The sequence below is a fragment of the Gorilla gorilla genome, chromosome 6 (assembly GCF_029281585.2).
Source record: "Gorilla gorilla gorilla isolate KB3781 chromosome 6, NHGRI_mGorGor1-v2.1_pri, whole genome shotgun sequence".
Taxonomy (NCBI): Eukaryota; Metazoa; Chordata; class Mammalia; order Primates; family Hominidae; genus Gorilla; species Gorilla gorilla.
In genome coordinates this window covers 44122165-44134904 of record NC_073230.2, presented here as the reverse complement: position 1 = coordinate 44134904, position 12740 = coordinate 44122165, and the positions used below count along the sequence as shown (strand labels likewise).

Below are 12740 nucleotides of genomic sequence, written 5' to 3'. Positions count from 1 at the left end.
TCTTTTCATGTGGCTTTTGGACATTGGTATATCTTCTTTGGAAAACTGTCTATTCAGATTCTTTGTACATATTTTAATTGGACTATTTGTCTTTTTATTATTGAGTTGTAATCGTCCTTTATATATTCTAGCACTGTGATAGGTCATTTGATATATGATTGGCAAAAATTTTCTCCCATTCTGTGGGCTGTCTTTTTACTTTCTGTTGGTGTTCTATGAAGCACAAAACTTATTGTTATTTTAATGAAGTCAAGTTTGTCTGTTTTTTTTTTCTTCTTTTGCTTGTGCTTTTGGTGTCCTATCTAAGAAAACATTGCCTAACCCAAAGTCAGTAAGATTTACACCAGTGTTTCCTTGTATGAATTTTACGGTTTTCACTCTTACATGTAGGTCTTTGACCCATTTTGGGTTAATTTTTGTATATAGTGTGAAGTAAGTGTCCAAATTCATTCTTTTGCCTGTGGCTGTCCAGTTGTCCCAGCACCATTTGTTAAATTCCTCCAATGAAATGGTCTTTGCACTTTTGCTGAAAATCATTTGACTAAATGTTAGGGTTTGTTTCTGAACTATTGATTCTATTTCATTGATCCATATGTCTGTCTTTATGTTAATACCATGCTATCTTGATTACAGTAGCTGTCTAGCTTTGAAATTGGGAAATGTCAGTCCTCCAACTTTGTTCTTCTCTTTCAATATTGTTTTGGTGTTCTGAGTCGCTTGACTTTTTGTATGAATGTTAGGATCTGCTGCTCAGTTTCTGCAAAGAAGTTAGTTAGGATTTTGGTAGAGATGGCATTGAATCTGTGGATCAGTTTGGGAAGAATTGCCCTCTTAACAATATTAAGTCTGCCAATTCATGAATATGGAATGTCTTTCCATTTATTTAGGTCTACTTTAACTTCTTTTAACAATGTAGTTTTCAGAGTATATATTTTGCACTTTTTTCGGTTAAGTTTGTTCCTAAGAATTTAGTTCTTTTTGATGCTACTGTAAATGGAATTGTTTTCCTTAATTTCAGTTTTTATTTGCTCACTTCTGCTACATAGAAATACAATTGGTTTTGCATATTGATCTTGTATCCTGCAACTTTACTGAACTTATTTATTTGTTCTTATAGTTTTTAATAGATTCCTTAGGATTTTCTACATGGAAGATCATATCAGCCACAAGATAGTCTTACATCTTTACTTTCCAATCTGAATGCTTTTTATTTCTTTTTCTTGCCTAATTCTCCTGGCTAGAACCTATAATGCTGAATAAAAGTAGTGACTGCAGATATTCTTATATTTTCCTGATACTGAGGGGACAGTATTTAATTTTTCACCACTAAATATCATGTAAGTTGTCAGGTTTTTTGTAGATAACCTTTATTAGGTTGAGGACGTTCCCTTTTATTCCTAATAAAGTCATGAAGCAGTGTTATGTTTTGTCAAATATCTTCTGCCTATATTGGATAATCATATGGTTTTTTTATGTTGTTGATATGGGAGTAATACATTAACTGATTTTCAGATGTTAACCCAATTTTGCATTCCTGGGATAAATCCCACCTGATCATGGTATATAATTTCTGTATTGCTGGATCTTATTTGCTAGTATTTTGTTGAGGATCTTTGTGGTTATATTCATGAGAGATTTGGGTCTACATTCTTTCAGAGGAAGGTTTCTGGTTTTAGTATCAGGGTAATATTAACCTCATAAATAAGTTAAGAAATGGTCACTCTGCTTCCATTTTTTGGAATAATTCTTGATAAATTGTTATTAATTCTTTAACTTTTTTGTAGATTCACCAATGAATCCTATCTGGTGAAGCTAGCTGGTCTTAGGCTTTCCTTTGTGGGAAGTTTTTAATTACTAATTCAATCTCTTTACTTGTTATATGTTTCTTAAAATTGTCTATTCTTGAGTCCATTTGGGCATTATGTGTCTTTCTAAGAATTTTTTATTTTATCTAAGTTACCTAATTTATTGCCATGCACCTGTTCATAGCATTCCGTTATAATCCTTTTTATTTCTTTAAGGTCACTCATAATGTGAGGACACAGTTTTAATTGCCTACGTCAAGAGCACAATTTATTTATTTATTTATTTATTTATTTATTTATTTATTTATTTATTTATTTGAGACAGAGTTTCACTCTTGTTGCCCAGGCTGGAGTGCAATGGCACGATCTCGGCTCACTGCAACCTCCGCCTCCCGGGTTCAAGCGATTCTCCTGCCCCAGCCTCCCTAGTAACTGGGATTACAAGCACCTGCCACTACACCCAGCTAATTTTTTGTGTTTTTAGGAGAGACGGGGTTTCACTATGTTGGCCAGGCTGGTCTCAAACTCCTGACCTCAGGCGATCTACCCGCCTTGCCCTCCCAAAGTGCTGGGATTACAGGCGTGAGCCACTGCGCCCAGCCGAGCACAGTGTATTTAAAGTCTCGTACTTTTTTGTCTAAAAAGTCATAGAATAGATCTATTTTAATACAAAAATAATATTTCACATTATTTAACATTAAGCAAAATTGAAGTACCAGGGAGCATTCCCATATTTATCTTGTTTCACCACTCCATCATCCAGCAAGGCCTGGGCCCCCCTATGTGAGACACATCATGACAAGATAGATTCTCCTCAATCAGGTTTTCTAGCTCTTTCCAGGACAGCTGATCTGTCCCTAACTCTGCTAAGATCCTGAGTTGAATTACCAGGGCTCCACAGTAGACTCACAAACTGGAGAAACAGGACCAAAGAGCTAACAAGTTTCACTGTGTGGATAGAGGAACTCACAAAACATTCATGTGCTCTCATAGGTCAGGGGAGATTATGTTGTTAGTAGGAGTATTTGTGTGGCATGTATCTATGTCCTGTGATGAAGGTGGCAGTGCAGGATCACCTGTAACTGTCATCTCCTTTTACCTCTGGGATAACAACAGCAAAAACAAAGGACCCCAAGTGAAGTATTTTCCTTTGAATAAACACCAGAAAAGACCATTTCTAACAGAGCTACGTTTCAGATGATTGACTAATGCAAGTCTCATTTCTTTCAACTTCAACAAATGAGGTCATAGCCAACATTCAGGTATTCCCTGTAGAAAAAAAAAGAAAGAAAGAATGAAAGAAAAGGAAAACCCAACATTAAACTGTGTTTTTAGAATAAATTGGTTGTCTTTAACCTGGACGGTTAGGTGGCATTCACATAAACCTGAGACAGAAGTGATATTTAATGCGTACATTAGCTGTAACATTTCCTTCAAATCCTTAAAATTAAATCAAATTAATCATAAATTAATCACTCAGCTTCAGTTCCTAGCAAAGATAATCATTATTAAGGTGTGTTAAATTCGTTGCAATAAAAATATATTCAATTTCCCTCTTTATATTTTTTAGAAAAACTGTTCTTGAAAACCACCTGCTATTTAGTCATTGACAAGTTTGGATCAGACATCATAAAACTGTGAGTATGCCATGACACATAACTCTGATTCCATTGCTGGGACATGGGAGGAACAAGAAAACTGGGAGGTGGGAGGCTCTGTGTTCAGCATGATGCGCTTTCTGGACAGGGCTCGAGGTGTTATTCCAGCTCTTGGTAATAGTGGAAAATTGGAACCTAATTTGGATCCTTCGTCACTCTACGCAAAGGCTCCCCTTGAATTACAGTGTGGTAACCTGTACTTGGGTGATTGAACCTTTCTCCTGAGCCCCCTCCGCCTCCCTGGATTCCCAGGCCACATATTCTCTCCCCACTTAGCTGGTTTCCTGGCTTCTCTCCGCCTCCCTACTCCCAGCCCTTGCTCCTCGCATTATCACGGTCTGCTTTTTCTTTTACTGTTTTCCTTTTTTTCCTTTTTATTTTTTCCTGAGACAGAGTCTTGCTCTGTAGCCCAGGCTGGAGTGCAGTGGTGTGATCTCGGCTCAGTGCAACCTCCGCCTCCCGGGTTCAAGCAATTCTCCTGCCTTAGCCTAAGAGGCTGGGATTACGGGCATGCGCCACCACACCGGCTAATTTTTGTATTCTTAGTAGAGATGGGGTTTCACCATGTTGGCCAGGATAGTCTCAAACTCTTGACCTCATGATCCGCCCACCTTGGCCTCTCAAAGTGCTGGAATTACAGACATGAGCCACCAGGCCCAGCTACTATTTTTCTTTTTTTGAGCTCAGGGCACTGAATCAAATAAGCCCTATTTCTCAGTTCATGGCACTCTCTCATCAATGATCCATACATGGCTGTCTTACACTTTTTATATTCTTATTTAGTTACTTTGAATACTGAAATAAGCTCCCGAACCCACCACCCAAAACAAAGTCTAGGACCTTGACAATAACTTTCTCTGCTCCTATGGTCCCTCCTCTTTATTCTCAGGCTTTTCCCACCCAAGTGAGCATCATCCTAAATTCCATGTTCATCCTTCTTCTGCTTCCTATAAAAAAAAAATGGAGGTTTTTCTGTAGTTTTATTATGTATAAAATATGCAAATATAAGTCATTCATTATCATATAATACATGTTATTATAAACATTTTATAATTTATTATACATAAATTATATGTTTAATTGCTTTCTGGTTTTAACTCTTGTGAACAGTACTCCTAGGAACATTCTATTTTTTTTTAACTTTAAGTTCTGGGATACATGTGCTGAACATGCAGGTTTGTTACATAGATATACATGTGCCATGGTGGTTTGCTGCACCTATCAACCCGTCATCTGGGTTTTAAGCCCCACATGCACTAGGTATTTGTCCTAATGCTCTCCCTCCCCTTTCCCCCACCTTCTGACAGGCTCTGGTGTGTGATGTTCCCCTCCCTGTGTCCATGTGTTCGCATTGTTCAACTCCCACTTATGAGTGAGAACATGTGGTGTTTGGTTTTCTGATCTTGTGATAGTTTACTGAGAATGATGGTTTCCAGCTTCATCCGTGTCCCTGCAAAGGACGAGCACTCATCCTTTTTATGGCTTCATAGTATTCCATGGTGTATATGTGCCACATTTTCTTTATGCAGTCTATCATTGATGGGCATTTGGGTTGGTTCCTAGGATCATTCTTACATGATTCCTCTTCAAGGGGCCATTAGCCTTACAGCAGAGATGTTCACAAGACAGCATCCCCCTCTACAACAGGGTAGCCTAGAGTCTACAACATTTTAAAGACAGAAGGAACTTAAAATCATACAGGCAGGGAGGTCATCAGTAATCTGTCATACTGTGCATCTGCCTCTCTTAATAGCGATCTTGCTCTGTTATGGCAAACAATTTTTCATAACCCCTGGGCTGTGTTTGGAAGGTAGGGACCCTTTATTCTTAGCTAGTGCCACTATTATTGCCACTGCCTCCTAACAGGACTCCAGGCCTACAAACTTGCCCATTGCCCTGCAGTTTCATAATCTACATTATAGCTAGACTAGTATGTTTTAATGCAAACCTAACTATGGTACTCCCTTAACGTAAAATTATTCGAAGTCTTCACATCCTCTGGAGGACTCCTAGCCCCATACACAAGGCTCATCAGGAACTGGTTTCTGAGGGCATTTCCAGACTCACCCCTTGCCACTCCATAGCACACTACACTCCAAACCACTTGTAGTCTCCCCACACACCAGGAGGTTTCTGCCTCAGGATCTTTGTACGAGATGTTCACTCAGCTTGGCACATCCAAAACCTCTACCCTCTACCTCTACCCCAAACAAATCTTATGAACCCACTCCTATACACACAGGCAAACAGGCACACACACACACAAACACGTGCACACACACAGACATGCACACACGCACACACACACACACGCATGAGCACATGCACACTCATACAGACATGTACATTCATGAGCATGCACACATTTTCCTAATACCCTGTGCAAGCCCGCAGCATGGCATTTACCACAGCTGTTTGTAACTGAATTATCCATTTACTTTTCTAAGTTGCTATCTAGATGGAAAACAGTTTGAGGGCTAGGACTACATTTTATTCATCTTTGCATCTATCTGCAGGTACTTAGCAAAATACTGACTATATGTTTATGAAAGTAAAAAAGAAAGTAAGAAAAAGAGGTAGGAAGAGTTGGGGGGAAAAGGAGAGAGCTTTGTATCTCCAGGCCCAGGTGCAATACTTAAGCATGGAAAGTCTTCAATAAGTGTTTGTTGAATTAATACTTTTTTTTAAAAAAGTATGATTACAGATGAGCCATGACTAGATTGCTGTGTAGAAAGCTTTTTAAAAGTATGAAGACAGAAAAAAAAAGAAACCCTTTTCGTCTATTTGATGAATCTATTTATACACCTAGTAGGAGGAGCCTAGATCAGGGAACCAGATCAGCAAGCTGAAAAGTCCCAGAACTCAATGGGGGCAATACATGCAAATGTCCAAAAGGCGGTGCCAGAGAGCAGCTCCCAACAGCAGTGTGCTGGGAGTTACCGAGAAGTGGCCTGGGTAATTCAGACACAACTTGCTCTTCTGTACCTGGCTATAGAGTGGTGAGTGTGAGAACCAGTGAAGCACAAGGATCAGAGAAAGGACAGACACAATACTCATCACTGCAGATGCAAACTGTACAGCATGTGAACTGTACAAGAGACAAGCGGGCATAGGTATGGAGAAAGAATGGGACCAGCGGGCCGGGCGCGGTGGCTCACGCCTGTAATCTCAGCACTTTGGGAGGCCGAGGCGGGCGGATCACGAGGTCAGGAGATCGAGAGCATCCTGGCCAACATGGTGAAACCCTGTCTCTACTAAAATACAAAAAAGTTAGCCGGGTGTGGTGGCGCGCGCCTGTAGTCCCAGCTTCTCGGGAGCTTGAGGCAGGGGAATCGCTTGAACCCTGGAGACGGAGGTTGCAGTGAGCTGAGATGACGCCACTGCACTCCAGCCCGAACCACATTTTTCTTTCTAATAAAGAGACTAATTCTCGCTAGCATGAGGTGGGCCACTTTTGAAGAACCACAGATGTAATAAATGAATAAATAACAGATGTCTGATCCCACCTTCGTGGTTCTGTCTACCATGTGTTTTGTTTGTCCATAATTTCCCACTATGTGTATTAGTTGTGAGCTGATAGAAATGTTTCCTCATTGGGCATGTTCTTCATACAGCTTGTTTTAAGCCATCAGACACAGCTCGAGATTGATGGAGACCCTGAAAATGACAACCTCATGATTTAGTTTTACTTGAATATCAGTCTTCCAATATTAAATGTATTTTCTAACCCAAAGGGCATCCTTCCTTATTATTTCACACCACTCAGTTCTCAATAATTCATGGACTAATTATGCAGCAATTACATTTCCTTCCTACAGGCAGAGCCACAAGATGTTAAAAAAAAAAAAAAAAGGATACCTGAGAACTCAGGGGTTCCCCTAAGAACCTGAGTCATGCAGGGAGGAGCTACTTCAGGGGGCAGCTCAATCCCAGCCAGTGACACAGCTGGGTCCCCTCTGTGTGTCCTAGACCGCCATTGCTCTCTCCATTCCTGTAGCAAGCCTGACTCTGGTCTCTGTCTGGCTGTGTTGCTTTCTGGTATCTATTTATGCTTCTCTCTAAATCACAAATTCTTATGTCCTAAGCCCAGGAGCTCTCTGAGATCAGGACAGGCATAAACTACTAACAGTTTTAAGAAAAAAATGCAAAACAGAATTGATAACAATTATGGTATACCTTAGATGTAATTAATGGCTTTGGGAGAGGCATTAAAAATACAGGGCAGAGCCACTGCACTCTGTGACTCATGCCTGTAATCCCAGCACTTTGGGAGGCTGAGGCGGGTGGATCACTTAAGGTCAGGAGTTTGAGACCAACCTAACCAACATGGTGAAACCCCGTCTTTACTAAAACTATAAAAATTAGCCAGGCATGGTGGTGAGTGCCTGTAATCTCAGCTACTCGGGAGGCTGAGGCAGAAGAATCACTTGAACCCAGGAGGTGGAGGCTGCAATGAGCCGAAATCATGCCACTGCACTCCAGCCTGGGCAACAGAGAAAGACTCCATTTAAAAAAAAAAAAAAAAAAAAAAGGTGGGGGGGGGAATATAATTCTGTTATTCACAAGATAATTACAAGATTTATGGAAATAATTAAATTCTAGTACACTATAAAGGATGTGACCTAGAAACAAGATTAAAGTATTAAGTTATATGAAGAAGATCTTCCAGTTCTGCTGGGGGATCTCTGTGACTACAATTTGTATACAAAACCTCCTTTGAAAGTAATGTCACAGGTCTAAATATGAGCACTTTCAAGTGAAAAAGGCTCTATTCCCCTAACCCTGCCACAGGCTCTGTTACTCTGCCATCTGGTCATCCTTGCTCCCCTTTAGATTTATGATGATTATGATGGTCATCATCATCGACTGTAATTCTACCATGATTCTAATTCAAGCAGTCAATTAGCTAGCTATGCCAAAGTGTTGAAGCCCTGCCCTTCCTGCATGCTGCACTCTGTACACTTCTATAGCTGTAAAGGTAGTAAAAGGAAGTAAATGAAAATGTGATGGGTTCAACATTATGAAGTTTGAAAGTCACCACTCTGTTCTAACAGCAGGTTAAAAAGCTGAACAAACTGAAAAACCAACAATACTTCATAGATCTTTAAGAGAAGTAAGATCAGGGCTGGGTGTGGTGGCTCACGCCTGTAATCCCAACACTTTGGGAGGCCAAGGCGGGTGGATCACTTGAGTCCAGGAGTTTAAGACCACTTTGGCCAACATAGTGAAACCCCGTCTCTACTAGAAATACAAAAATTAGCCGGGGGTGGTGGTGCACCTCTCTAATCCCAGCTACTCTAGAACCTGAGGCATTAGAATCGCTTGAACCCAGGAGGCGAAGGTTGCAGTGAGCTGAGATAGCACCATTGCACTACAGCCTGGGTGACAGGGGGAGACTCTGCCTCCAAGAAATCAAACAAACAACAAAAGAAGTAAGATTATTGGGCAAGCAGCTGCCTCCAAAAGTGGGGAGAAACAGGTGGATACAGAGAATCACAACTTTCCAGGGCAAAAATTGCCACAGGAGCCAGCATTAAAGAAAGATAATCTGTACTGTAATAGACAAATTGCTGGAGCTAGACGTAGACAAGACTGTGTTAAAAATTCCAGGGGAACCAAGTCATAGGGGTGTGCCCACTCACTTTTTTGTGAGTTTTACCCCCAAGAGTTCAACTAATTTCTCACAGTAGTTATTAGAGACACACACACACGCACAAAAACCTCTCATGTTTCTGATGGTAGGAGTGAGGGAGCAGGGGAGAAATGAAAAAGAGTAGAAAACAAAAATAAAAACAAAGAACAAGGGTAACAAATAAAAAACAGTAACAAATATGGTAGGTATTAACTATATCAATAATCATTTTGACTGTCAATGGTTTAAATGCACCAACCAAGAAACAGAAATTGTCAGAGTGGATCAAAAAATTAGACTCAATTATATGCTGTCTAACAAGAAACTCACTTTAAATATAAAGATAAATATAGATTAAAAGGAGATAGAGAAAGCTATACCATGCTAGCATTAATCAAAAGAAAGAGTAGCCATATTAATTTGAAACAGAACATACTTCAAAGTGAGGAAAGTTATCAGGGATAAAGAGATAAAAGTTACATAATGATGAAGTGGTCAGTTCTCCAATAAGACAAAAATTCTTAATATGTATGCACCAAAAACAGAGCATCAAAATATGGAAGGCAAAAACTGATGGAACTGCAAGGATAAATAGATGAATCTATTATTGTAGTTGGAGACTTCAACATCCCTCTGTCAGAAACGGACAGATCCAGCCAACAGAAAATCAATAAAGACATATAGTAATCTTCCCTTATCTGTGAGAAATATGTTCCAAGACCACCAGTGGATGCCTGAAACCATGGATAAAAGTTACCAAATCCTATATATACTATGTTTTTTCCTATACACTCATATCTATGACAAAGTTTAATTTATAAATTAGGCACAGTACCCTTGTGCCTTGGGGCTGTTATCAAGTAAAATAAGGGTTACTTGAACATAAGCACTGTGAGATGGTGACAATCAATCCGATAACTGAGAAGGCTACTGAGTGACTGACAAGTAGATAGTGTATACAGCATGGGTATGCTGAACAAAGGAACAATTCACATCCCAGGTGAGATGGAGTGGGACGGTGCAAGATTTCATCACACTACTGAAAACAGCATGCAATTTAAAATGTATGAGTTGTTTCTTTCTGGAGTTTTTCATTTAATACTTTTGGACCACAGTTGACCACAAATAACTGAAACCGTGGAGATCAAAGCTTCAGATAAGGGGGGACTACTGTAGTTGAACTCAACAACACTATCAATCAACCAGATATAATTGACATTTAAGGACTGTTTTATCCAACAACAGCAGAATACACATTCTTCTCAAGTTCACATGAAACATTCACCAAGATACATTACATTCTGAGACATAAAACACATTTTAATTTAAAAGAATAGAAATTATATAATGTCTGCTGTCAGACAACATTGGTATTAAACTAGAAATCAATAAAAGAAAGAGAACTAGAAATCACAAAATACATGGAGATTAATCACTTCTAAATAACATATGAACTTAAGAAGAAATCTCAAAAGAAATTTTAAGGTATTTTGAACGAAATAAAATTGAAAATAAAACTTATCAAAATTCATGTGATGAAGTGAAAGCAGTGCTTAGACAGAAATTTGTAGCATTGAATGACTATATTAGAAAAACATAAAAACCTAAAATGAGTCATCTAAGCTTCTACCTTAAGAAACTAGAAAATGAAGAGCAAAGTAAATCCAAAGTAAACACAAGATAAATAATAAAAATCTGAGCAGAAAACAAGGAAATTGACCACAGGAAATCAATAGAAATTTAATATAGAAATAGAAAATTAATAGAAAATTAAACCAAAAGCTAGGTTTTTTGAAAATATCAGTAAAATTGATAAGCCTCTAGCCAGGCTAACTAAGGAAAAGAGGGATAACACAAACTACTGATATCAGAACTGAAAGAGAAGACATCACTACAAATCCCACAGATATTAAAAAGATAATCAAGAAATATTATGAATAATTCTATGCCCACAAATTTGATAATCTAGAGGAAATTGGCCAATTCCTTGAAAGACACAAACTGCCAAAACACACAAGAAGAAATAGACAATCTGAATAGGCCTATATCTATTAAAGAAATTGGATCAATATTTAATAATCTACCAAAACAAAAAACACAAAGCCCTGATAGATTCACTGGTAGATTCTACCAAATATTTGGGAAAGAAAGTATACCAAGTCTCTATAATCTATTTCAGAAGATAGAAGCTAAGAGAATACTTCCTAACTCATTCTATGAGGTCAGCATCATCCTAATACCAAAACCAGACAAAGACATTACAAGAAAAGAAAACTACAGACCAATATCTCCCATGAATATGGATTAGAAAATCCTCAGCAAAATATTAGCAAATCAAATAAAAAATGTATAAAAAGAATTATACGCTATAAATAGTGAGATTTATCCTAAATATACAAGACTGGTTCAACATTCAAAAATCAAATATTGTAATCCATCATATCAACAGGCTCAAAAAGAAAAATCTCATGATTATATTAATAGACACAGAAAAAGCATTTAACAAAATCCAATACTCATTTGTGATTTAAAAAAAACTCTCAGTAAACTAGAAATAACTAGAGAGAAACTTTCTCAACTGGATAAAGAATATCTACAAAAAGACTACAATGAACATCATACTTCATGCTGAGAACTAGAAGCTTTCCCACTAATATGAGGAACAAGGCAAGGATGCTTCTCTCACCACTCTTTTCAACATTGTACTGAAAGTCCTAGCTAATGCAATAAGAGGGAGAGGAAATAAAAAGTCTACTGGTTGAGAAGAAAGAAATAAAACTAACTTTGTTCTCAGGTGACATGATTGCCTATGTGGAAAATCCAAAAGAATCGGCAAAAAAAAAAAAAAAAAAATTCTAGAACTAATAAGCAATTATAGCAAGGTTGCAGGACACAAAGTTAATATACAAAGTGAACCACTTTCCTATATATCAACAATGAACAAGTGGAATTTGAAATCAAACACAGGATACCATTTACATTAGCACCTCTAGAAATAAAATACTTATGTGTAAATCTAACAAAATATGTGCAAGATCTATATGAGGAAAACTACAACACTTTATTGAAATAAATTAAATAACTAGATAAATGAAAAGATATTCCATGTTCATGAATAGAGGGAATCAATATTGTCAAGATGTCACTTCTTCCCAATTGGATCTGTAGTGATATTGTTTGGATGTTTGTCCCCTCCATATCTCATGTTGAAATGTGACTTCTCATGCTGGAGGTAGGGCCTAGTAGGAGGTATTAGATAATGGGGGGCAGATTCCTCATGAAGGGTTTAGTGTCATCCCCTTGGTAATGAGCGACTTCGTGCTCTGAGTTCACGTGAGATTTGTTTGTTGAAAAGAGTGTGGTACTTTCCCCCTCACTCTCTCACTCCTGCTCTCTTCATTCTTCATGTGATACTTCCCACTCACCCTTTTCCTTCCACCATGATTGAAAGCTTCCTGAGGCCTCACTCAAAGGAGATGCTGGAGCCATGCTTGTACAGCCTGCAGAACAGTGAGCCAAGTAAACCTCTTTTCTTTATAAATTGCCCAGCCTCAAGTATTTTTTTATGGCAATGCAAAACAGCCTAACACATGTAGATTCAATGCAATATCAATCTGAATCCCAGCAAATTATTTTATAGATATT

General features: G+C 38.3%; 1 protein-coding gene across 4 annotated transcripts in view; it reads left to right on the top strand.

Moving 5' to 3' along the window:
* AOAH (acyloxyacyl hydrolase) overlaps window positions 1-12740 on the top strand; it is a 224651-nt gene that overhangs the window by 47292 nt on the left and 164619 nt on the right. For all 4 annotated transcript variants that reach the window (XM_055347624.2, XM_004045314.4, XM_004045315.4 and 1 more), the window contains one exon: window positions 3376-3442. In XM_055347624.2, the coding sequence (XP_055203599.1) occupies window positions 3376-3442 (67 nt within the window). The remainder of the gene's footprint in view (window positions 1-3375; window positions 3443-12740) is intronic.